Genomic DNA, 27394 nt, shown 5'->3' with positions numbered 1-27394 from the left:
TTCTGAAGATGGGCTTTTGAAGGCGACCTTTGGCTGACCTCATTATTCTTTTCCAAATTGAAATCAGACATTGGGAGCCGCTTTAACATCGACTCGAACTTTTACGGCCTGCCCCGGGACGGGGCCGGGGGCTCTGCTGATCTCCAGGCCGAGGAGTAGTTGAACAACAACGGCCTGAGGGGTTCTCCCCAGGGCGGCCTCATTTCAACTTTCAGTTTCACTTTCCTACTCCAGGTTCTGCTTAACTGGCATCCTCTCAGATCTACCCCGGATCCGGCTTGATATCGTTTTACTGTTTAGTGCCCTCTTCCGTGAACGTCTGGTCTCCTGCCCTGTTGGCATTTTTCGTTATTTTGGCCCACTTTCGTATACTCTTGGCTTCATTGAGATCGGCCATTTTTACCAGGTCCCGAGGGCCCCTCCGGGGTGCTGTTTCCAATATGGCCACCAAACCGGACGCCGAGAAGCGTAAGCGTAAGACGAAAACGCCTCTCCGAGGGGGACAAACTCAAACCAATATGATGGATCGCTATACCCATCCTAAAGGATCCCCCTACGGCCCTGGCCGTACTCCTGAAGACCCCATGATGGATTCTGCGGCGCTTACGGAGGTTTCGCTTCAGGTCGTCATGAGCGCCATCACCAGTATGAAGGCCTCCATGGGACAACCGTATGAGGCCCTCGCCTCCAAGATTGATACGGTGGCGGTCGATGTCACGTTGATTAGAGCGGACCTGGCAAAGACCAATGAGAGGGTCAAGGCGTTGGATTTGAAGACCTCCAGCCTGACTACTGATGTCACGGACATACAGACTGAGATCGGCAACTTGCATTCTTCACGTGACTTGATGGCCCGTCGGCTCGAGGATTCTGAAAGTAGGGCCCGGCGCAATAATATACGCATCGTAGGTGTTCCGGAAAATCCAGAGGACGCTCCCACCGATCTCATGGTGGAAGACCTGGTCCTGAATCCCCTCGCCCCCTCCGGACTCAGTAAATTCTTTGCGGTTGAACGGGCCCATCGATCTCCTGGCGGGAAGCTGAAGCCGGGTGCCACCCGAGACCCATCGTTGCCAGACTCTTCCACTTTCGGGACAGGGACGCTATCCTTCGAGCTTCTCGGGAGGGCGGCCCTGTGAAATTTGAAAACACCACTGTGAACTTCTATCCCGACTTTACTCCACTGGTTCAGCGGCAGAGAATGGGGTTTCAGGGAGTGAAGCGACGGCTGCGCGATTTGGGCCTTAAGTATGCTATGTTGTTTCCAGCCAGACTTCGGATCGAATATGAGGAACAAACGTTTTTTTTTCGATCGTCCGGACAATGTCAGTGACTGGCTTGATTCCTTGCTGAAAAGGGATAATCGAACTGAGCACCCCGGTGGAGCCGACGGCGGCTCGCCGGAGCAAGAGTAACATTGTGGTTCCCGACGTCTGAACTTTCCACCTGTTTGTCAGCTGAGTTTGGATAATTGTTCTTTCGTTCTATTTTAGGTTGGCCCGAGGGTTTCGGGGGTGTACAAGGGTCTCTTCCTCCTCCTGGGTTCTTTGTGTAGATTAGTTTTATGGTGGGGCGACAGGCACACTGCAAGTTGGGGAGGCTTTTGGCAGGGGTGCAGGGTGGGGGGTGTTGTAACGGGTTCAAGTTGGGGGGCAGTGGGGGGGTGTTTGTGTGTTTGTTTCTTTTCACAAGGCATTGTATTGTTTTCTCATTTGCATCCATCATTGGGTCCCGTGGGGGTTGTGCTCTGTTTCCTTCTCGGAGATGGGGGGTAGTGAGTTGAGGCTGCTGTCTTGGAATGTTAATGGGTTGGGAGACAGGATAAAACGTGGGGTGGTGCTGCAGTTCCTTAGACGTCACTCCCCCGATATTGTCCTTTTACAGGAGACGCATTTAATTGGTAACGCATGCCAGGCTATGAATAGACGTGGATACCGCCTGGTCGTTCACTCTGGATTCACCTCCGGCTCCAGAGGGGTGGGCATTCTAGTCCGGTCCTCTCTCCCCCTTGAAATTGATGAGATAACACTCGATGACAGGGGGCGCTATGCGGCGCTCACTGGTAGATGGGAGGGTAAGACACTTTCTATACTCGCAACGTATGTCCCTCCGGGCCTGCAGGTGTCCACCTTTGCTGACCTTGGGAGGCTCGTACTGGGGCTTCCTGAGGGTCTTTTGATTCTGGGCGGAGACTTTAACTCCGTGGTCTGTGGCATTTCTGATCGCTACCCTTCCAGGGATTTACCTAGGTCTCAAATGTGGTTGAGTGATTTGCTGGAAACCTTCGGACTCGTAGACAGTTGGAGATTGATGCACCCCACGCAGCTGCAATACACTTTTCACTCGGGGGCCCATGGCAGTCTCTCCAGGTTAGATTATTTTTTAATGCCAGCAGCCCAATCATCCTCCATTAGAGAGATTCGTCATCTTCCCAGGGGAATTTCTGATCACTTCCCCCCTGTGGCTTTGTGTTGAGACTGGAGTGGATAGTGAGGGTAGAGTGGCTCCTATAAACCCCTGGTATCTTCGCAATCCTAAAACCCGCTCTGAACTGATAAAATCTATTGACCATTATTTCAATGAAAATGTGGGGTCTGTTTCTTCCTCTGTTTCCTTGTGGGAGGCTTTCAAGACGGTCATCCGTGGACATTCTCTGTCGTTGATTGCTGCCGCCAAGAAGGCTAGATATGAGGAACTTGTACGCCTCGAAACCGACATAACTCTGCTCGAGAGTGATCTTGCAGATGGTGTTACTCGTTCTAAATTGCATTCCCTCAGTCTGAAACAAGCTGATTATAGAGCCCTTGTGACCGATGCGGCAAAAGTGATGAACAGAGAGCAACAAGGCAGGATATATGATGTGGGCGACAAGGCTGGTAAACTGATTGCGTGGCTGGACAATCAATCAATCAATCAATCAATCAATCAATCAAAGCATTTATATAGCGCACTACTCACCCGGAGGGTCTCAAGGCGCTGGGGGGAGGGGGTCCGCTACCGCTCGAACAGCCAGGTCTTGAGCTGCTTCCTGAAGGCGAGGTGGTCTTGGGTCAGGCGGAGGTGGGCCGGGAGAGAGTTCCAAGTCTTGGCGGCCAGGTAGGAGAAGGACCTTCCTCCTGTGGTGGCTCTTCGGATGCGGGGGACGGCGGCGAGGGCGTGGCTGGTCGATCGAAGCTGGCGTTTGGGAGCGTAGAAGTTGAGGCGGCTGTTTGGGTATCCTGGGCCTTGGTTGTGTAGGGCTTTGTGTGCGTGGGTGAGGAGCCGGAAGGTGATTCTTTTGTTGACCGGGAGCCAGTGCAGATCTCTCAGGTGTCCGGATATGTGGCTGCGGCGGGGGATGTCCAGGATGAGTCGTGCTGAGGTGTTCTGGATCCGCTGGAGTCTCTTCTGGAGTTTGGCGGTGGTTCCGGCGTAGAGGGAGTTGCCGTAGTCCAGTCGGCTGGTGACGAGGGCCTGGGTGACCGTCTTCCTGGTCTCGGTGGGGATCCACCGGAAGATCTTACGTAGCATGCGCAGGATGTTGAAGCACGACGAGGAGACGGCGTTGACTTGTCTGGTCATGGAGAGGGAGGAGTCCAGGATGAAGCCCAGGTTGCGTGCGTGGTCTGTTGGTTTGGGTGCGCTGCCCAGGGCGGGGGGCCACCAGGAGTCGTCCCAGGCGGAGGGTGAGGATCCCAGGATGAGGACTTCCGTCTTGTCCGAGTTCAGTTTCAGGCGGCTGTTCGACATCCATTTGGCTACGTCTGTCATCCCTTCGTGCAGGTTGGCTCTGGCGGTGGCGGGGTCGTTGGTGAGGGAGACGATCAGTTGGGTGTCGTCGGCGTAGGAGATGATGTTGAGGTTGTGCTGGCGTGCGATGGCTGCGAGGGGGCTCATGTAGACGTTGAAGAGTGTTGGGCTGAGCGAGGAGCCTTGAGGAACGCCGCAGATGACTTCGGTGGCCTCCGATCTGAACGGGGGGAGGCGGACTCTCTGTGTCCTTCCGGCGAGGAAGGAGATGATCGACTCCAGTGCCTTCTCCTGGATTCCGACGTTGCTGAGGCGCTGTACTAGGGTACGGTGGCAGACAGTGTCGAAGGCCGCGGAGAGGTCCAGGAGGATGAGGGCCGCTGTTTCTCCGTTGTCGAGCAGGGCTTGGATGTCATCGGTAGCTGCGATCAGGGCGGTCTCGGTGCTGTGGTTGGCCCGGAAGCCAGACTGCGAGAGGTCGAGGGAACCGTTTGTCTCGAGGAAGGCGGCCAGCTGCTTGTTGACGGTCTTCTCGATGACTTTTGCCGGAAACGGGAGCAGCGAGATGGGGCGGTAGTTCTTGAGGTCGGTGGGGTCGGCTGATGGTTTCTTAAGTAGAGCGCTGAGTTCGGCATGCTTCCAGCTCTCCGGGAAGGTAGCGGTGTCGAAGGAGGTGTTGACGATGTCCCGTAGGTGGGGTGCGATGACAGCGTCGGCCTTGTTGAAGACGTGGTGAGGGCAGGGGTCGGTCGGAGATCCGGAGTGGATGGAGTTCATCATGCGGATGGTGTCTTCGGTGCTGATCGGGGTCCATGCGCGGAGGGTGGTGGTGGGGGGCGGTGGTTCGGTCGTGGCGTGCGTCGGTTGAGTGCTGAAGCTGTTGTGTATGTCCGCGATCTTGTTGTGGAAGTAGGAGGCGAGGGAGTTGCAGAGGTCTTGCGAAGGGGTGATGTCGTTGTTTCCGGCATTGGGGTTGGAGAGCTCTTTCACGATGTTGAAGAGTTCCTTGCTGTTGTGTGCGTTGTTGTCCAGTCGTTCCTTGAATGCGGTTTTCTTGGTGGTGTGGATCAGTTGGTGGTGTTTTCGGGTGGCAAGCTTGAGGGCAGTCATGTTGTCCGGTGTTGGGTCTCTGCACCAGGTTTTCTCGAGTGCTCTGCAGTTCTTCTTGGAGCTCTTGAGTTCGTCGTTAAACCATGGGGCTTTCTTGCTGCCGGGTCTGCTCGGCGGGGTCTTCAGAGGGGCGAGGTCGTCTGCGCAGTCTCTGATCCACTTCGTGAGGTTGGTGGCCGCTTGGCTGGGGTTCGTTGTGCTGGTGGGAGGGTTCTTGCTCAGGGAAGTAGCAAGCTGGTCTGCAGTGATCTTGTTCCAGCTTCTGCGGGGAACCTGTTGCTGGTGATGGTGGAGCGTGGTCCTCCTGAAGCTGAAGTGGACGCAGCTGTGGTCCGTCCAGTGGAGTCCCGTGGCGTGACTGAAGGTGATGTCCTTGCTGGAAGAGAAGACTGGGTCGAGTGTGTGTCCGGCGTAGTGGGTGGGGGTGGTCACCAGTTACTTGAGTCCGAGGTTGGCGAGGTTGTCCAGCAGGGTGGTGGTGTTGCGGTCGTTGTTGTTCTCCAGGTGGTAGTTGAGGTCCCCGAGGAGGATGTAGTCGGCGGAGGGGAGGGCGTGTGGGCTGATGAAGTCAGCGATGTCTTCGCTGAATTGGGTGCGTGGTCCCGGGGGTCTGTAGATGAGGGTGCCTCTGAGGGTGGTCTTGGGGTTGACGTGGATCTGGAAGTGCAGGTGTTCGGCGGGTGCGAGGGTGTCGTCGGTGTTGGTCGTGATGCGGATGGTGTTCCTGTGGATGATGGCGATGCCTCCTCCTGTCTGGTTGACGCGGTCCCTCCGGATGATCTTGTAGCCGTCCGGGATGGCGATGGCGATGTCGGGCGCTGAGGAGGCGTTCATCCAGGTTTCCGTGAGGAAGGCGATGTCTGGGGCTGTGGTGTCGAGCAGGTTCCAGAGCTCGACAGCGTGTCTGTGGACGGAGCGGGTGTTGAGCAGGAAGCACTTCAGGTGGGTGCTGCTGGAGGTCGGCTTGGTGGGTGCTGGTGTGGCGTGGGTCCGGTTGCAGGTGAACTTGCAGGCGTTGCAGCAGAAGGGTCCGTGGGTGCGTCTCGGGGTGGCTCGGTAGCATCCCGGGGATCGGCCGGAGTTGAGTGCGTTGAGGGTGGCGGTGTCGTACATCCGGCGGGTGGGCTGGGGTCTGCGAGGGCCAGGGGTCCTGGCACTGGGGGCGGTCCAGGTGCTTACGGGCGTAGACGGGCTTACCTTTGGCGCACCTTCGGCGCTCATTCGGTGCTCCCGCTGCGCGCGTCCGCTGCGCGGTCGCTCTGGGGGCGTCATAAGAAGGGGGACGTGAGGGCGGGTCAGCTGAGCGGCGGGAGCGGCTCGGCCAATGGGCCGGTGGTGGGCGGGGCCTGGGCGAGCAGCGGCGGGAACTGGCGAGCGGCCGGCTCTGCAGTGGCTGGGCCACTCGTGGGACCAGGGGGGCGTCTGCGGGAACAAATGCGGGAAAAAAGATGCGGCAAGGCAAGGCAGGCTGGAGCAGGAGGCGGCAGGAGGAGCAAGGGGGTGACCCGGCCTGGTGAGAGGCGCAGCGGTCACTCCCGAGCTCTCCTAGCTGTCCCCAAGAGAGAAAGAGTGCATCGTGTCGTCCCTGTGATTGAAAGGTTGGATGGTGAGTGTGTCACTGACCCAGCTGGTATAGTTGAATGCTTTGTTGACCATTTCCGAACTGTGTATGCCTCGGTCAGTGATAGGGATGAGGCGGATTCCCAATTGTTGTTGCGGGACATTGCACTGCCTCGCATTTCTGATGATGATAGAGATCTAATGGATGCCCCTCTTACGGTAGACGAAGGTGCTATCGCCATACGTTCCCTTCGTTCTGGTAAGGCAATGGACCCTAATGTTTTGCCCATCGAACTGTACAAGCTGCGTCCCGACAAAATGGTGCCTTATTTAAGGGGTATGTTTCTTGAGGCTTTCGACTCTGGTTCCCTTCCCATTGATCAGCGCTTAGCTACCCTCGTTGTTATCCACAAGGAGGGTAAGCCGCGCGATCGTTGTGCCTCATATAGGCCCATTTCATTACTTAATGCCGAACCCAAAATACTGGCCAAATTGCTAGCTAATCGATTGATTATGGTGATTAGCGACTTGATCCATCCCGATCAATCTGGTTTCATCCCACACCGGAATACCGCCCTTAATCTTGGGAGACTTCACGGAGTTATCGCGAGAGCTGAGACTCTTACTGAGCCGGCCATTTTGGCCTCCTTGGACGCCACTATGGCTTTTGACACGATAGAATGGCCTTATCTTTGGGCGGCTCTTTCCAAATTTGGGTTTGGTCCGACATTCATCGCCTGGGTGAGGCTTCTCTATGAGCGGGCCCTGGCCCAGGTGGTTGTTAACAGGAGCGTCTCCAGTGTTTTTACACTTGGGCGAGGCACTCGGCAGGGTTGCCCGCTGTCCCCGTTGCTCTTTGCTCTTGCCTTAGAACCATTGGCGGAGTGGCTCCGTTGGGAGCCTTCGATGAAAGGCATTCGGTGGACTCCCGACTTTGAGGATCGAATTTCGCTATACGCGGACGACATCCTCCTATACCTTACGTCCCCTCAGAAATCCCTCAATGTGCTCTTTGACGTTTTGACCTCTTTTGGTCGGAACTCGGGTCTCATTATTAATTGGGCTAAATCATGTGTTTATGTTTTGGCAGGGAGTCTTCCTCCTCTGCCTCGTAGATTCCCAATTCAACTAACTGAGACTGGCTTCAAATACCTGGGGATTTATGTCACTTTGGATCCTACAGTTCGCTATAAACGCAATTTGCTGCCCTCTCTCCAACGGCTTAAGCTTGACGTTGCACGATGGCGTCAGTTGCCTCTGTCGCCACTGGGCCGTGCGGCTCTTTTTAAAATGATGTCGCTGCCCAGATTTTTATATGCACTCCAGATCTCTTTTGACCCCATTCCTTCGGGTTACTTTCGTGAAGTGGAGAGCCTGCAGAGGCGGCTGATTTGGGATGGATGTGCGCGCATTGCTCTGTCTAAACTTACGCTTCCGTGGTATGATGGAGGCATTTCCCTCCCAGATATCAGGCGCTACTATTGGGCTTCTCAATCGAGTGCGATCAACCACGCGACTTACGCTTCCGGTCCTACCCCAGCCTTTGAAATGGACAAACATCTTTTGCCAGGTGCGAATTTCAATAGGGCGCTATATTCGAAGGGGCTTTATAGAACATTGGCCGGGCCCACTAAAATCGCTGTACGAGTGTGGTATGATGCAAATGCGGCCTTGGGATGGTGTGATAGACTGACCCGCGCAACACCATTGTACGATTCTGAGGGTTTGGGCAACTTGTAGAGGACGAAAGGCTTTGACAAATGGGATATGATTGGCCTAAGCAAGGTGGACGACCTCTGGTCTAAAGGAAATGTTAAGACCTTTGAGGTGCTTAAGACGTAATACGAGCTTGGAGACAGGGAACTTTTTAGATATGCTCAGGTACGTCATGCCCTGCTGTCAGTCTTTGCTGTGGGGACTGATATTCCTGAATCCTCGCCTCTCGAGGACCGTATTCTGGATGGCTACGTACCTGATAGTACAATTTCATTGATCTACAAAAAGCTGATCAATAATAGAGCTGATCTGCTTGTGCGCCTCAGAGCTTTATGGACTGACGATGGATTGGAATTGGATGACGAAGACTGGCAATCTGCACTGTCCTCGCCTAAAGAGGTTGCCATACCTGCCCGCCTTCGGTTCGTCCAACTTAAGATCCTTCCTCGTGTGTATGTCACTGGTCGGAGTCTGGTTCGAATGGGTTATTCTTTGGATGGGCTATATAAGCGCGGCTGCGGCATGACTGGCACCTTTCTTCACATTCTATGGGAATGTCCCGAGGTGGGTGAGTTTTGGTCCCGAGTGCATGCAATTATGGAGAGGGTCACGGGGGTTTCGCTTCTGCCCGAGGCCCGGCGCTGTCTCTTGAATGTGTGGGAACCCAATGATTATAATATTGCACAGACCAGCTGGGCTACCCTTGGCAACATGATTGCAAAGAGGGATATTGCACAGCTATGTGGCTCCCATGGATCACCCACTGTATTGGCATGGAAGGAGAACATGGACTAGTGCATGTTTAGGGAAAAGACCGTGTACCTGTCACGGGGCAGACCCAAAAAATGGAACAGAATTTGGTCACAGTGGAATGCTTATCGTGGAAATGTATGTATTCCCCCAAAGGATCTTACCCTTGATATTCCCTCGTCCCCCTAAATGACATTCCAAATAATTTGCACCTATTGTATATATTGCATTGTCTCCTCGCTGCCCCCCCTCCTCGCTATCGATTTTGCTTATTTGCATGTACTGTACTGTTCAGAGCTGCGCCCGCATGGACTCATGATCGCCTTACTGTTCTATGCCTTGTGAACTGTTATGTTCTTTTTTGTTAAATTCAATTAAAAAATAAATAAAAAAAAAGCATAGCTAAAAGTCCACGTCCATTTGGCAGGAGAGTGGAAACAGTGCCATATGTAGCTGCTGCCTCATTTTGGAGCACATTGTCCCACATATATGTTTATTACTTAGTGTAGTAGCTCTTAGTTCTATGTCATTTAAATGCCTGTGTATAACTATCCACCTTCTGAACTACAGCATGAAATGTTTTTGAGGGAGCTGCAACATCTCCTGCACCCCTACTTCCAACGCATATGATAAGGGGTTGAGGAACATAAAATAGAAGGATAGCTTGAACGTTTATTTTAATGTGCGAATCAGAGAAGTAAGCATCTACGTATATTTACAATTATGACAAACATAAAATATAAAACCTATTAGTAAGAGACAATAAAATAAAGAGGGGAAGGGGTTTATTAGATTTCAAATTCAATTTTTCGGAAGTTCATTTTGAAAACTGCCAAAGAATTTTAATGTTATGTGATGTAAATAAAATGTGGGCAAACCATCCAACATAAGAGGTATTCCATAGCATGGTCTTCTCCTGATGCTAGTTTGTAAATTCAAATTTAAAAAAAGACACAAACTACTTTTGAGTTTTAAGGATTCCATGCAAGTTCTTGCAATGCCAAAATTAAAAACACATTGCAATTTTAAACTTGATTTTATTGGCCGCAATCAGGGTACAGATATTTGCCAGTAATAGACGAGTGTCTTGTTCTTTGATGTGAAGTAGATGATGTGCATATGCGTACTAAGAGGGGTCGTATCATGTGTGACACATTTAGCCTATCTTTGTGTTTCAGACGAAGCATTTTGCATGCTGGAACTTTTGAGTCCATGATTACAAAGATGAAAGAAGGGGTCGGCAAAATAGGGATTTTTATTCCATGTTTAATAAGCGTGACGTTTGTGAAAATGTAGGCTCAGATTTAAAAAGGATTTCCGCTGTGTTTGCATGTTTTTTTTTAGTACAGACCTGGTGCAAAATCCAGGATGATATTTACAAATCAAAGCAAATAGAGATTTGCGTTGGTTTGTAACTAAAAGTAAAGCGAGCCAGGGAAGTGCACTGCCTTGTGTTACTTTGCATCCACCCATAGAATTTGATGAAAATCCATATCTGCAAACATTTTTAGGCAATTTGCGCCCAAATCCTGCGTCACTTTGATGCTCATGTAACAAAAAGAAATATTTTAGTTTCTCCTTGTTTTTCTTCTCTTTGCATGTGTGCTGTATCCTTTAGGACATATGGAAGGAGAACATTGCCTTGTTAGAAATGGGGGTCCCTAGTTGGCTGAGGTAGGTACCTTTGATCAAGAAGGGACCCTTCTTCCTGGTCAGGGCAAGGGGGATACACTTCTAAAATAACCCCTGCCCACCCCCTTGGTAGCTTGGCTCAAGCAAACAGGCTTATCTCAAAGGCAGTGTGTAAAGCATTTGTGAACACATACAGTAATACAGTGAAAACACTACAAATGGACACCACACCAGATAAGTAATCTTTATCTAAACCAAACAAGACTAGAAGACAAAAATCCACAATAAAGTAATAAAAATAAGCAAATTGCAGAGGCAATACTTTTCAAACAAAGTACCTTGGATGAGTCGTGCACACAAACAAAAAGGGCCCCAGGGAAGGTGATGCATCGGTTCCTTACATTCAGGGACGGTGATGCGTGGGTTCCTTGCTCCAGGGGTGGTGATGTGTGGGTTCTTGACTGCTACGCCTGGTAGGTGATGCGTCGGTTACTTACCTGAGAGGAGGTGATGCATCGGTTTCTTACTGCTTGGGGAGGTGATGCGTCGGTTTCTTACTGCGTCCCACAACGATGCAACAGACCTGGTGCCTCGATGCGATGCGTCGATCCAGGGCGATGTATGGGTTCTTGCAGCCGTACAGCAGGGCTTCCGTCAGAATTGGAGCGGTGAGCTCGGACTTTGGATAATGGTGCACTCGCTGCGGCGTGCAGCGATTTCTCAAACTGCGGGCAGGCGCTGTGACGATTTTTTTCGGTGATGCATCGGAAACAGGTGCGGATGCGTCTTGCTTCTTGTTGTTGCATTGCTTTCCAGCTCCCAATAGCCAGAACAACCTTCAGAGGCCCTCAACAGCTACAGGCACATCTTGGGAGGTCAGAACTCCCAGCAAGGAAGTTCAGGGGGGCTGGGGGAGAAGTTGTTGTGTCCATGAGACTTAAGAACAGGAGGCAAGCTCTACTTCAAGCCCTTGGAGATCAGCCTCAAGCAGGGGACACAGCAAACAGCAAAGTCCTTTTCCCTTTCCTTGGTAGAAAGTAGCCACTGCAGGCCAACCCCAGACAGCAAGCAGCACAGGGGCAGTATTCCTTCTCCGGCTCTTCTCCTTGGCAAAGGTTCTCCTTGTCACCTTTGAAGTCTTTTCTAACCCTGAGAATTCCAACAGGAGGAAAGCTCTACTAGCCCATGGTGAAAACTCTAACAGCAGGATGATGAAAGCACAGGCCAGTTTTTTTTCTGCCCAAGAAGCAACCACTGCAGGCCAACCACAACAGCACACATCACAGGGACAGTACTCCTCCTCTAGCTTTCCCGGTTCTTCTTCCTCGCAGGTTCCTAAGTTCTGCAGTGATCTCAAAGTCTAGGGTCTGGGCACCTCTTTTTATACAGTAAATCTCTTTGTTCTCTCCTGGCCCAGGGCTCTGAGCCCAGTCCAAACTATTTCTGAGGGGCACTTTGCAAGTGCACAACAACCTCCATTGTCAGTGTGAGCCCTGACTCCAGACGCACCACAGGGGGGTGGAACCATCATTGTGGAATGCAGGCACATCCCTATTTAGGTGCAGGTGCTACTCCTCCCAACAGTCCAAATGCAGACCAGGCATATTCATCCCAGAGCTGAGTCATTCAGACTCTCTGGAGCCACTGCACATCCCCAGCCCCTGTCACTCCAAAGCCAGGCATTCAATACACATCCTATCAGAGGCACACTGGATGGCTAAGCAAGAAAATACCTACTTTATAAAAGTGGTATTTTCAAACACAGAATCTAAAAAGCACCCTAACTAAAAGATGCATTTTAACATTCTGAGTTCAGCCATACTAAACTTTATTTCCCTACCTTGTTCCCAGGGGTAGTTAGGCTTATAAGATGTTATAAGAAAACTCCCCATTCTATCCTATGGGAACAGCTAGCCTTGCAGGAGTGAAAAACAAAATTGCCAGTATTACGCTATCAGGACATGCCACAAACACCAGGGCATGTCCTACCTTTCACATACACTGCGCCCTGCCCACAGGGGTACCTTGGGCCGACCTTAGAAGTGACAAACATATAAGAAAAGGGTAGGTTAGGGACTGGCAAGTATGTGCACTTGCCAAGTCGACATGGCAGTACCAGACTGCAAACCGGCTCTGCAACGGCAGGCCTGGGTTACATTTAGAGCCTGCTTATGTGGGTAACACAATCAGTGCTGCAGGCCCACTAGCAGAATTTGATTTACATGCCCGGGGCACACACAGTGCACTGTACTAGGGACTGACTAGTAAATCAAATCAGCCAATTATGCAAACACCAATCCATACATACAATTTACATGGAGAGCATATGCACTTTGTATTCATAGAGAGAAAAGACGGTTGACTATACAATTCTGCACCTCATGCCAGTTCTGATATCTAATGATCCAACGCAACAAGCCCTGGCATCAACCGTCTATTGGTGCCACGGTGCTCGAGATCCTCCAAGTTACAATTGGGTAGGCGTGCGCGGAATAATGAAGTCCAAAGAGTAGCAAGGTAGTTTTATATCATGTTTAATATCAAAACAGAGCTTTAAAATCCAGCCAACGCGTTTCGTTCTCCCTCGGAGAACTTCATCAGGGCTTAATAGTATTGCTGCAAGGTTCTGTATGGAGCCTAAAGATATATGAATCTTCTCACTTGTAAAATACGTTAGTCGTCCCGAACATAATTAAGTTAGAGTCCCAAGTCGTGATTTAAAAACATTTTTTAGACTGCCAGGGTTGGTGGACACAAGCAGAAATGTTTACAAGAACGGCGACTCATATATCTTTAGGCTCCATACAGAACTTTGCAGCAATACTACTAAGCCCTGATGAAGTTCTGTTTTGATATTGAACATGAAATAAAGGAACTTAAGTAAAACTACCTTGAAACTCTTTGGACTTCATTATTCCGCGCACGCCTACCCAATTGTAGCATATGCACTTTGGCACTGATCAGCAGTGGTAAAGTGTCCTGAGTCACAAAACCAACAAAAACAGGTCAGAAACAGACGGCCACAAAGCAATATATTCTGGGGATAAACCTCCTGTTAAAGCCAGGTCTAACATGCCTTAAAACAAATTGCCATGTTTACAAGAAAGTGACTTAGTGTGTGCCGCAAGCAATTTGGCTGTGCCACACTGAGTCACTTTCAAAGCACAGGGATGCGAAGTATTTTCAACAATATGTTGAATCCCTGCGCTAGTACACAATGAGCTGCCATGTGCTGGTGCAGGCAGCCTTTCACTATTGTGCAAGGATGCCTACGTCGTGGTGAGAGTGTTTCTTTGCAGGAAGGGACACCTTCCTGAACATAAACAATCAATTGAGTTGATTTCCTCTTTCCATGCGTGTTGTAGAATGCAGCACGCATTGAAATAGGAAAAAAACGTGGAGAAATGTAAACATTTCTCCTCGTAGTGCCTCGCTGCGCCACCCTAGGGGTGGCATAGCATTCTGATGCATTTCCAGGGTTCCGATTTCTCGTAAATCTGGAAATGCATCAGAAAACATGGGTGTTGCGTTGTAACACCCATAGCAACACCCATGTCATGCCCCTTACACTCAAAGTGTTGCATGAGAAGGGGCGATATGTACAAGCACACGTAAAGTCACACAGGGTGGCTTTATGTGTTCTTGCAAATATCAGACAGCAGGTTGCGCCTCCAGTGCATCATGCAACATGACATACCGGGGGCACAAAGGGCTTGCAAATAAGCCCCATAGTTTTTCAGCAAGAAGCACAAAAACGATGCTGATCACATCGCAGAAACCCTTGCACTATGGCGCAAGGCTGTTGAAAGTGCTCCAGCATAGGGAGAGAGGAGAACTGCAGCACTTCTTTGTAGATATGGCTCAGTTCTGCCATCTCTAGGTCACATACCACAATGCAGCAACTTTGCTGCCCTGCATTGCATCAACTCTCTGGGAATATGGGCCTTATCAATGTATCTAAAATTCATTTTTGACAGCTGTCTGTGTGAAAACTTACACCAGGGTACATCTGGCCTATAAAATGTATACATAATTAGTGGTGGGTGATAATTTCTGCTCCACCTGTGGAGTTTTTCCCACTCCGTGTTACTTTTGTAATGTGGAGTTCTGACAACTGCCACATGGTGGTGTTTTCATGGTGGTGTTTTTCTAGCATTCGACTTGCCAACATTAATTTGGTGAGCGAGGATTGGCATCCCCTAGCGCGACTTCTGGGTGCTAGAATGGCGCCCGGCAACATTTTGTCAACGTGGGGGGATGAGGCAGGTTAATCAATCAATCAGGGATCCTACATCTCACGGCTAATCACCCGTTAGTGTCTCAAGGTGCTGGGAGTGGGTTCTGCAGTTAAGTCGAAAGCCAGTTCAGTTGAAGAGCCAGGTCACGACTATTCGTGGTGAGAAAGCTGTCGCTTGTGTGGAAAATCTACGCGAGCAGCAGTAAAGGAGCAGTGCCCTGTGGCGCGACGCATCATGCCGTTAGCGCTGATAATAAAACGTGGAACAAGCTTCCGGTGAACAAAATCAGTGAGTGCAGAACAGCGTACCGATTTCCGCCCACTCCCGGAACCTCTCAGAGTTTATATATAACTCCATAGAATTCTGCGGAGTGAAACTCCATGAGTACCGCCCACCTCTTTCCATAGTACCTGGATTCTTTTTTTTTAAGTAATAAAGACTTGGGACATTTCAGTACAAAAATGTTTCAGTGATCTGGCGAGTAAAGGAAATACAAGTAAAATGCCCAATAACGTCATGTGTAAAGTCATCATTAAAACTTGCTGGCTTGCACAGTAGGTGACTGCTGTTGTCCCAGAGCTAGAAGCCAGTATGCTTCTAGCTCTGGGACAACAGCATTTTAAATCCCGTCAGGCATGTTCGAAATGGGGAATGGTTGGGTTAAAAATCAATACATTTGTTTTAATCAGTATTTCTCAATTTGACAGCTCAAATACTGACCAGCCAGAGAGAATAGTTTGTTAAACCGAAATTGTCTACATTTCTGATACAGCTGCTCATGATTCATTAGCCATCCTCATCTCCTTTCTGCTTGCATCTGTGACACCATCCCTCTCTGCCTTAAAGCTCGGCCTGCTATTCAATACCAGCCTGATATTGAATTATTTGCACTATAAACTCAACAAGCACTAGGTTCCCACTTCCCACTGCTCCCTTTCAGTTCATCTAAACACTTGGAGCACCTGAGTCATGAGAAAGATTGACCATTGCAATTAGCGGTCAGTGGCTACGGCAAACTTCATCACATCTAATTTCTACCATATCCTTGCTTTAAACCATTCCACCAAATGTGATGTAACCATTGGCTGTTAGAAGGCCTTCTCCAAAAAATACATAACGTATCACCTAACACAGCATTGTAAGAGTTACCATAGGTTGTTCATCAACAAAGATCTTCTTTCCAGTGACTTTCTTATAGCGATCCATGGGCAATCCAGAATCCTGGTCGGTCACAAAAGGCGAGTCAATATTTTTCCTGTTGGATTAAAAAACAAATGTTTACTCTGTGCCCACTTTTAGGCTATGACAAATGCCAAGGAACATAATGAAAATAGGAAGGAAACCTGAGAAATAAGTAGCAATAAATGATACCACACATAAACTCAAATCATTGTCACCTCACAGAACACCAGTACAAATCACCAGGAGCAACAACAACTGCATGACATCAGTGAGGAGATAGGGACAGACATGAAAGATAATAGTTTCCGGTCACACAAAGTGGAAGCACTAGGTTCAGGATAAAAATTCTGTGCTATTTGTAAGTGCAATTAAATAATTATCATTGGAATTTTAAAACAATTCAGGTCTCCTAAGCTGAAGCTCATTGTAGAGTGATTGATACACTATGCTTCGTTATACCCACATAGCACCAAATGGTATAAAGAAATAGTACCTGCCTCTGACACAGTGCTGTTAACACTAACATCTCACTTGTAGGCCATGGTCAATATGAAGGTTAAATATGCAAATAAAAGCAAGAGCCTTCTGCATTGCCCTGCAACCAGTGGAAGAGAAAATGCAGTAGAGTCCCAACCTCTTTCGGTAGCTGTGGCATCAGTGCTCCACTGCAGCAGATTATCATTGTTTTTTTCTTGTCGAACTGATGTACTGTAAATTACCTTTAAAAGATGCACAGCTGTGCTCCCATGCCAGCATAGTTCTTACACATTCTTCAGCATTTCTGTTGGCTCGGAAGGTGCAACAAGAAAACAAAACACTGCCACTGACTTTCAAGCCCATTCAACAACTAGGAAGGAAACCTGGGCCAGATGTACGACCATTGGAGTTTGCGAGTCCCAAATTGTGACAAATAGCGAGTCGCAATTTGTGAGTCGCAAAATCCAATGTACAACAGTGTCTGAGACACTGTTTGCGTTTCCCAATGGGATGGCAAATTGCATGCCACATTCATATTAAGGCTGTCGCAATTTGAGACCAATGAGAATAGCTGGCACTCCCAAGGATAGTGGCCTGCTGGGTTCTGCAGAGCTCCATGTGTGGGACTGCTTTTAAATAAAGCAGTTTTTTTAATGCATCTAATTTTCCTTAACCCCTTCCACGCTCATGACGAGCTGGGCTCGTCATGCAGTAGCCTGCTCACACGCTCATGACGAGCCCAGCTCATCATGAATAATGGGTTTTTGAAAATCCCAGCGCATGGTTGTAAATCTGCGAGCATCGATGCGGTTAAAGGAAAACGGGATGCATTTAAAAAAGAAATATGAAACTTTTCAGTTTCATTTTCAAGGTAGGCAATGGTCCCTGGGACCACTGCCTGCCCTTAAAAAATATTTGTGCATGCATTCAGAAAGGGGAAGTGGTCCCTTGTGGACCCCTTCCCGTTTGCGAGTGCTTTACCACCCTTTTGAGAAGGGTGGTAAACTGCGAGTGTTTTGCGACCGCAATTGCAGTCCAGGAAGGAATGAAAGACGTCGCAGCCTTGATGAGCAACAGTTGCCTGAAGCTCAACTCGGAAAAGATGGAGGTCCTCGTCCTTGGACCCTACTCCACTGCCTGGGACAATGCCTGGTGGCCCTCCGCCCTTGGAAACCCACCCACTCCGACAGACCACGCCCGAAATATCGGCATCATTCTAGACTCCTCCCTCACCATGACCTGCCTGATCAACATCGTCACCACCACCTGCTTCAACTCTCTCTGCATCCTCCGCAACACCTTCAAGTGAATACCCCCCGAATGCAGAAAGACCGTCACCCAGGCACTCATAACCAGCGGACTACCGGAACGCCCTTTATGCCGGAATCAACAAGTCCCTGCTACACAAACTCCAAACGATCTAGAACACTACAGCCAGACTCATCCTCGGAACCACACAACATGAGCACATGTCCCAGCACCTGCAAGACCTCCACTGGCTCCTCATTGCTAAGAGAGTAACCCACGCCTATAAATCCCTCCACAACATCGGACCCAAATACCTCAACAAGAGTCTCCTCCCACGTACCCAAAAGGAACCTCCGCTCCGCAGACCTCGCCCTGGCTGAGACTCCGCGCATCCACAGGACCAGAGCAGGTGGAAGAGCCATCTCCTACGTCGCAGCTAAGGCCTGGAACAAACTCTCAGTCAACATCAGACACACCCCCACTCTGCACACCATCAGGAAGAGCCTCAAGACCTGGCTCTTTGACTGATCTGTAGCTGCACGTCCACCACCCTCCCTCCAGTACCTTGGGACCCTCACGGGTGAGTAGCATGCTTAAAAACCCCTGATTGATTGATTGAGTCAAAAAACATTCTTACATGGGTGTTGGAGTCGCTATTAGGAAGGGACACCCTTGGCACACCCCTTCCTAATAGCGAGTCACTAATTAATTAGCGATTCGCAAAATAGGGTTAGTACATTGGCCTGACATTTTTCGTGGTCGCAAAGGGGCTGAAATCTCCTTTGCAATCGCAAAATTAGGTCGTACATCTGGCCCCCTGTGTCTTGTGAAGTTTGTTTTCCACTCAATAGGACACTATAATTTAAAAAGATTATGGGCCTTAATATGAGTCTGGCTGTCCATGGACCGCCAGACTGATGGTGGCGGTCTCCTGACCGCCATATTATGACTAGGGTGGTTGGGCCACCCTGGGACCCCCGCAACCACCAAGGAACGGCCATTCCCTGGCAGTTGCGCGGCAGTCCTAAGGCTGCAATATGCTTGGAGGGGCTGCTGCAGCGCCGCCAAGCATATTATGAGTTTCCTCACCGCCACACTTTTCATGGCGGTGAGACCACCATGAAAAGTGTGGTGGTAAGGAAACAAAGGGGGCACTACATACATCACGCCATGTAGATGCACACAGGGGGGCATGAAATGTGTCCATCTGTGTGCATGCACATCAGTACCTGCACGGCATGGACTACAGCAGTCCATGCCATGCAGGTACTGTTTTGATCTTCACAAACATGAAAAAAACAGTCTCAAATGGACTGTCCTGTCCAAAATCGAAAAAGACCCCAGAGGAGGGGACTTGGAAGTAAGATTAAATCAGAGAGAGGCCTTACTGATCATGAAGTATGACACAGCGGTCAATGGACTGAACGAAATCTCTGAAATCTACAAAACGTAGACAGGTTAACATCCACAGGACTTCATCTCCCAGAACACCTTACATGAGACTACAACTCCCTACAGCCCTTGGGGCGCGAGCTTTCTCTTGAGTTACACTGCAGGGAGGCCTCAGTAACCTGCGAGTGACTGCAGGGTGAGGAGCGATCACTTCCGAAGTACCGTTTGGAGTGTTGGAATACTTTTTCTAGGTAAGCTGACCAAGGCGCGTGTAAGCGCGGGTTCGAAGCCGCCACACTGGCGCCTTGCTCCCGAATTTTGAATTTCGATCCCTCACGCATAGCCTTCACTTCCCCCTTTCAGGGACGCCGGATCCACATGCTACGCGGACCGAGCTCAATCCATCTGGCAAACAATTGTTCAGCAGACACGCGCTGCTCTTTCGGTAAGTGCGCGAACCCGGCCTATTGATTCAACTTTATTAGCCCAGACACAAAGATATATCTGAGAGCTTGTATGATTGAGGTTACGTGTTCTCTTTCACAGCACTTCTTCGCCCTCTCCTTTGCTGGGAATACGCACATTGGCTTCACCATACGACTTGAGGAGCGTAGACCCACTTTTTTCAGGTAGGCTGAGTTTAGCGGGGCTTTGGTTGAGACGTTGATCTCCCAGGTTTCGATGTAGTGATTATAGCTTTCCTCTTCTTTTTTAGTAACACTGTGGTCCTGAGGAGAACCCTAGGAACGATAGGGTTCGAAACGCGTCGACCTGACCCGGTCCCGTGTCATTATTATTCACAAGGATATGTCATAGGATTGAAAAAAGATCATTCTTTTGGAAAGAACTAAAAAATTGTGACTAACGTTTATAATTAGCAAATGCTATTTTTTCTTGCATTTTTCACAACTGTGTTATGACGATGGGACCAGTGTGATTGTTTTTGTATGACTGGATGGCCAAGAATGTGTTGAATGTGAGTTTGAATGACTGATGTACATACCGAAGTTTTCTTATTGTTGCCCTGTTTGTATGTAAATGTATAGTATTTCTTGTTACTATTGTTGTATTCTCATGCTTAAAAAACAAAGAAAGACTAAAAAACAAAATAGTCTGAAAAGGATTAAAACAAATGTTGCAATTTCTAAAGCAAGTGTTCATGCTTATTTCTCATGCACACTTTTCTAATTATTGTTTAGAAAAAAAACTGCTCAGCATAGGCAGGTGTGTTGTTTTTCTACTTGATCTTCACAATGGCGGTGCCTAATAAATAGGCACCGCCATGGGAACACCGACAACAGCCCACCAGACAGGAGAAAACTCCTAATCTGGTGGGCGGTTCAGACATGGGTTTGGCGGTGCTGGATCGGGCGGTCCTGCAACCACACCACCAAACTCATTATAAGGCCCTCAGACAATTTCCCAAAATCAAGGCAGCTGACTCTTAGTTGTTAAAGTGTGTTCAAATACCACATCATCAGTCATTCTCGATAGCTCCTTGAGTGGGTAAGGCTAGTGATGGGTTAACTTTAAATGGAGTGTGCTCTTATGGGAGATTCAGATTAGGTCAAGTCACCAGCCTCCACTCATTTTATATGTTTTACGTTTAGTTTATCATTGCTAACGGTCTAAAAAAATAAGTTCATTATTAGTCTTGCCAATGACTACTTCTGTTATTTGGAGTGGACTTGATTTGGTGGGAACCTGTTCTTACCTTAACTGTCCCCTTGCTATCCAACACACAGATATTGTTTGTCCCATTTTAGGCTTTGATGCCATGGCTACAATTGTGACTTACTGCTCACCTATGACTATGCAAAATATGAGGGATGCCTGTATCATTGCTTCTAATTTTGTTGTGGTGTGCATGACACTGTGGTCAGAATCCCTGGTGGTACTCCTGCTGATATTGTCTGGAGTGGGATTTGGTACTTTTCTTAGAGTCCATGTATCTTTCTGAACAACCTCTACATATGGTGTCATATGGTGTCTCTTTGCAGCACCAGCTCACCTCACATGTAACAGATCACATATATTTCGTGGACACTGTGAGGGTGAAATACGAGTGACAGGGACTAAACATAGGCACCATTATATATTTGGATCAAGAGGTTAGCCATCTTTCTGCAAAATGCATATGTGCCAGAACACATTTCTGAAAGTGAAGGGTGTAATTGAAGTATGTACCTTTTCTTGTCTTCACATTTGCATCCATCCTCACGAGATTTGGGGATATGTGCATCATTTGCTTACTCCTTTCAGCCCAGCATCATATTAAACTAGATTCCTGCCAACTGGGAGACTCAGGGTGTTGACTTTATACATAAGTGGGCCTTAATCCAAGAATCTTTTGCAGTACCAGTTCCATTCTATATGAGTGTTATGCTTCAGAAGGACAGATACTGAGGGACACAGCAGTAGGAAAGAACACCAGAATAAAACAAGAGGTACACCATTATATATATATTTTGAAGGATTGTAAGCCTAATCAGACATCCAGATGTTCTGGTCTGCCATCTAACTCATATTAAGTCTCCATACACCCAGACCTAACAAATGTGGAGACAGACCACTCCGATGTTGAGGTTTAATCATTGTGAAGCAACCTCACCATACCTACCCTCTCAAAAGTCTGGGATTTCTCAAGTGCTGCAAAGGACTGAAGATAGTTCTGTTAATGGCGGCCTTTTACAAAATTCTTTACACACCTCAGGATCTATTGATTGGTAGGTGCACAAAGGCCCTGTCATCATAATAGAGTGCTGCATGGTCAGATGCCCAAGACAAACCTGTCCACCATAGTCCTTGAATGCTTCATGACTTCAGTTACCAAGGATCAACAAAGACCACTTGTCTAGACAAGTTCTACCCCTCTGATATGTACCTACCATATCACTTCCATTTCAGTGAAAAAGTGCAGTTTGTTTCTTCCAAAACACGTGTCGCATGTTATTCTACCCCCAGTGCAGGCAGTACAACTGGAAAAGAGTAAAACGTGTCATAGATTAACAAAGGTAGCCATTGGCACAAGTACAACAAGACAAATACATTGGCAAACTTTTCATCTTTCGTCGTCTACCTGAACTCTTTTTTGTGTGGATTGATATTCTGTGGCATGATATATATACTGCAGTGCAGTATCCCACAGTTCCAGCTTCTGACTGATTATGAGGGCTAAAGGTGCCAGTCACAATATAGTAGTGCGGGATCACCTCTGCGTGAACATGCACTTTATAAATACACCTCTTATTTTGTGCCAAGGTGACGACTGTTGAGTGGCTGTTCATTCGGCTTTAGGTGGGGAAACCATTGGTTGTTTCCCAGTGGAGCTGTGTCAGTATATGGCTGAATTGCAGGCTACTCACCTAAAGCAGCACATAATCATGTGGGTAGTAAATTAGGTAGGTCAGAAGTGGCAAGGTATCTTCAAGGGAAAGGTCACTGCAGCAGACCTAGAATCTCAAGATTAGCCACACTAATATTCAGACAAATCATTGTAAAAGGAGGCCAAAGGGAATGGACAATTTTTTCAAGCATCACAAAAATGGAAATGGTGGATGAAGCAAGGGTCTGGGCAAGACCCAACAGTGAGCGTAATGGCCGTGGAACATCTGATAAAGCATAACTGCTCATGCAACCCTCAGGCCCAGCAGCTGTCAGGCATCATTTTTCATTTGGCTGAGAGTTGGTCAAAATGCCCCTCAGTGATAGTGCTAATTTCTGTGAGTCCTTGGGAGGAGAGAGATTTAGCTATATGTTTTCCAAGGTGAAGATACTGATTTTGGATAAGGAAAGATGAGTCCTGGTTGGTCTAAGTAGTGATCCTACTTTGAGTAGCCTTTGGAGAATTGCCTTCGAGTTGGCAGCCAGTGGGTCTAGCTAGAGGTTAGAGAACTACAGAGGGAGACACCTTTGAAGATGAGATCCCTCGGGATGCTGCCACCCTCAGGCAATTTTTGAAGGGACTTACGTTATGTACAACCCACCTATACAGATACTCATCTCAGATGACAGCAGTGGCTTCTTTGATATTCTGGTCCCTGCTTTGAAGGACTAGAGAAAGGCGTAGAAAAGAAGCCACTGCTGTTATATGAGATGAGTACCTTTGTTGAGGGGATGCATATAATTAAGTCCCTTCAAAAATACAGGTACAAAATGAAATGTAAATGATTTACATCAACTTGAAATCCCAAAAAACAGCGCAAAAAAGATTAAATGTACCCCCTTAACAGTTTGACGACAACATACCTTCACCCTAACACCAATCTTGATCTCATAATCTAGGCCTAGGCCTAATCCCTTTCCACCCTTTACCTACATCTTACCATAGCCACTTCCCTTAACCTTTGTTAGACCTATCAGCCCTAGGGTGGTCGCCCCCAAAGCATTTTGCCTTCCCCCTCCTTTTTTGCTGATCTTGTTTTTGCTAGCCTAAAGACTTTGTGCACTTTGCCACTGCTAACTAATGGGCATATGTTCACTCCTTAAGCCATGGTAACATTGGCTTATACCCAATTGGCATATTTAATTTACTTATAAGTCCCTAGTAAACCCGCACATGTACACAGGGCCTGTAAATGAAATGCTAGTAGTGAAAGTAGCCCTTTCAAACATGTCTCAAGACTGTCATTGCAGCCTGTCATTGCAGTTTTAAACTTCTATTTCAACCTGGCAAAATATACCTTTTGACCCAAATCTTCCTTTTTAATACATTTAAGTCACCCCTAGGTTAGGCCTAAGAGAGCCCAGAGGGCAGGGTGCAGTGTCTTTAAAACATTTAGTGCCTGCAGCCTGTCTCTGGGTCACATGAATGGGTATAGTTAGCAGTATGCTTTGTGTATTCCTCCTAGACAACCACACAGAATAGGGAGCTTAGGTATACTTGGATAGGCCCATCACTGGCAGGATGGGAGGGCCAGGATTGGGGGCGTGGCCTGACATCATGCTATAGCTAACCAGTGGGCATATATTCACTCCATAAACCATACACGCGCTTCTGTGGAGCTCCTGCCCCATATGGAATACTCCTCCACTAGACAGTAAGTCAGTCAAATCAACTTTATTCGGCTAGGTAAAGCCATAAAAGTACAACATAAAACATCTACAGACATAAGGCATTGTATAAGCATCATTTAAATCTATTAACATTCATATCTTTGTATATTTAGAATCCATTAAAACGTCATACAAAAGATAATAAAAACCAACCACAATTAAGACTATTAGGTAACTTTGGATGATGATCCACATAACATACTATCAGTCTTGTTCAGAATGAGTAACTCTGCTTCATTCTATTCCTGTATCTAATTGCACCAATTAAAAAACTAGCTACCCCCAGGCAGATTACTGGTGAGCTTAACATTTGCAAGTAGACCAAAACTGGCCTTACTTGAACAAAGTTTGATCCCTTACCAGCGGAAGGATGTACTTTCTGCGTAGGTGATCATAATGAGAACAAAAGACCATAATATATAGAGTATCTTGCTCTGAGAAGGTGTCACATGTGCACCTAATTGGTGAGTTTGATTTAAAATAACCTTTCGGAAAGGTCAGTAGCCAAGGTACCATATTTAAAAGGAATCTTGTCAAAACAAAGAGAGGATAAACTTTGTTTATGTAGGTCAAGTAGGGTTGCATCTGCTGCCCCAGGCTCAGTGTGACATACTTTCTCACTGAGGGCTTAATTAGTTCCTTTTAACCTCCTTTACGCATTGACATCTATCTAAAAACTTCAACTTAACTGCTCTAACAGTGGGCTTAGTCAAAGGGGTAGGGAACGTAAACAATTCAGGGCAACCTAACTTCTCCGTTTGAACCTTAATATATTTAAGCCATGGGATGCTTAGTGCCTTATCCAGTACTAAGCAATCCTGAATTATTAATTGGCTTAAGTTTGGGGTTGTTTGAGCCCTAATTCTCATCCAGCGGAGATGTGGGACAACTGCAATCAAGTCTGAAATATAACCAGCTCCCAACTCCTCGTGTACGTTAAAAATGTGGGTAGATGCAGGGACAGAAAGTAGTTTACGTATGAAGTTATTTTCTGCCACTTGTATTTCTGTTGTGTTCTTGTAGCCCCAAATGTCACTACCGTAGGTAGTCATCGGGATACACTTAGCGTTATAAATCTTTAAAATCGCAGGGAGTGGCTTAGAACCTATTCTTTTAGCGAAATCTAATATTGCCCCTGCTGCTCTAGCTAAAACATTCTTTTTGAGCGTGCGTTGTGCACACCATGAGGGTTGATCATCAAAGAGCACCCCAAGATATGGGAAAGTAGACACCTTGGTTAGCTCAATCCCCTTACAGTAAAACTTTGCTTCAGCTACCTTCCTAGAACACATAGTCATTGCATGTGATTTTTTTTTTTTAACCAAATCCAAAGAATCCATAAAATCTATAAAACAGTTTAATAACAATTGCATCCCTCTTGCGGTTCTGGATATTAAAACCGCGTCATCAGCATATAAAAGTTTCGGGATAATTTTTGCGCCTGCTCTCGGTATCCTCCACTAATCCTGGTGGAACCGCCAAAGTACCCAACAAAACAGTGTTTGAATATCCCCTGATTGGAACGACCAGGACTCCGGGGCCGACGGAGACTAGGATAGGTTAAATACCATCTGGAAAAATCCAGAAACAAGCCTGACCTTAAAATGGCAGCGTCTGATCTTCGCCCGGAGAACAACTGAGCCCAGAGGGGGCCGCATTCGGCAGTTGGGCCCTGGCTGGGGGTTCTGTGGGAGACAGCACCCTCGCTCATCCCATCGTGAAATTGGAGGCGCCCAGAAGACGACGCTACATGGCCAGAGGCCACCCGGATCGATTGCGGCCTGGTGACCTGAACAAGCACGCAAGGCCTGGAGGTACTGGGGTGTGGGTCCCTTTGCACCGACGGACCGAAAACATCAATAAGAGCTGCTTGAAGTGGATCATGAGTGTGGCCACATCGCTTGTGGAGAGGAAGCGGGACCCCGGGGCAGTGGGCCCCCCCGGCTGGGACTGGTCTCATTGAGGCCTCTGCGCGGCGCATCGGCCACGCACTTATATCTTGGGGCACTGGAGGATTTCTGCGGCCTCAACCGCATCGTAGTGGTGGCCCCAGGGCGGGAGCAATCCAGCAAAATCAGCGCGGACTCAGCCGCGTGGTCTGAGAGAAGAGGCCCAGCTCTGGTGCATGACCTCGGGTGGGGACGGCCAAAGACCTGGACCACCAATGATAATTACATAACATAACATAACATAACATGCCCCACAAAGGCCAGGCTTGAAGGAAGGACCCCTCTGGGAAAGCCGTAGAAGATAGCTGGCAGGGGTAAGAAGCACCAGGGAGGTAAGAAGAGACGTCCGATAACACCTCCCTGCCGGGCCCCTTCTGACCCCACCCTGGTACCAGAGAGAGGTTCAGGGTGACAGAAGACGTGCCTGGGGCCGCCACTGCAGGGTCAGAAGATGGGCAAAGAGAAACCGGCGAGAGGAGCACAGGCCAACAAGATAATGCAATACGCAGTGCTGGGCCCGACAACATCTGAGCATAACAGACAAGAACTGGAGCAGATGCCGCGCCACGGTACCGTGGATCCCCTGCAAGATAAAGCGGAAATCCTGGACGCCATCAGAGATTCCCGGGTGGCGCTAGAGGCAAAAAAGGACACCATAGCGATGGATATTAACCACCTACACCTAGATCTGCAAAAAGTGGTGGATCGAGTCACAAATACAGAAGGAGAAATAGGTACACTGTGAGAGGAAGTCCAGAGGCTCCGTACAACAGTAACCTAGCTCCAAGAACAGTCCACCCGCCTGCAAGATAGAGCAGAAGATGCGGAAGGGAGGTAGAGAAGAAACAATCTGCGATTCCTGGGATTTTCAGAGAAAGCAGAGGGCTCGGCGGCTGATCTCTTTTTGGAACATTGGATAGGGTCGGCTTTCACAAATATCAGACTCTCTAAAATGTTCACCATAGAAAGGGCCCACCGCTCCCTTGGTCCCCTGCTGAGATCGGGAGCACGTCCTGGAGCAATAATTGCCCGTCTATTTAACTTTAGAGACAGAGATATAATATTGCAATATGTTTGTGCACATGGCCCTCCCAAGTTTAAAGACCGAGACATTCATATTCACCCTGACTATACCAGGAAAGTGGAAGATCTTAGAAACGACTTCTTGGGGGTCCAAAGACAGCTTACAGACCTTAACATTAAATACAGCTTAATGTTTCTGGCTCAGCTTTGAATGCAGTATGAAGGCAGGGTACATTCCTACACTACAATACACTGCAAGAGGCCACAGACTGGATGGACTTGATAGGCCTGGCTGGGCAAGATCAAAACCAAGGCTGGCTTGAACAACGGAGG

General features: G+C 48.2%; 1 protein-coding gene across 1 annotated transcript in view; it reads right to left on the bottom strand.

The window, feature by feature from the left end:
* The window catches only part of LOC144783441 (protein SSUH2 homolog), a 180287-nt gene that overhangs the window by 18585 nt on the left and 134308 nt on the right, over positions 1–27394 (bottom strand). Inside the window, exons 9-10 of the mRNA XM_078662416.1 lie at positions 21923–22012; positions 15885–15990 (exon numbers count right to left, since the gene is read on the bottom strand). Coding sequence (XP_078518542.1) covers positions 15885–15990; positions 21923–22012 — 196 coding nt within the window. The remainder of the gene's footprint in view (positions 1–15884; positions 15991–21922; positions 22013–27394) is intronic.

This window comes from Lissotriton helveticus, chromosome 9, assembly GCF_964261635.1.
Source record: "Lissotriton helveticus chromosome 9, aLisHel1.1, whole genome shotgun sequence".
In the NCBI taxonomy this organism is placed as follows: domain Eukaryota; kingdom Metazoa; phylum Chordata; class Amphibia; order Caudata; family Salamandridae; genus Lissotriton; species Lissotriton helveticus.
Note: the sequence above shows the minus strand (reverse complement) of the source record. Positions and strands in the feature narration are given on the sequence as shown.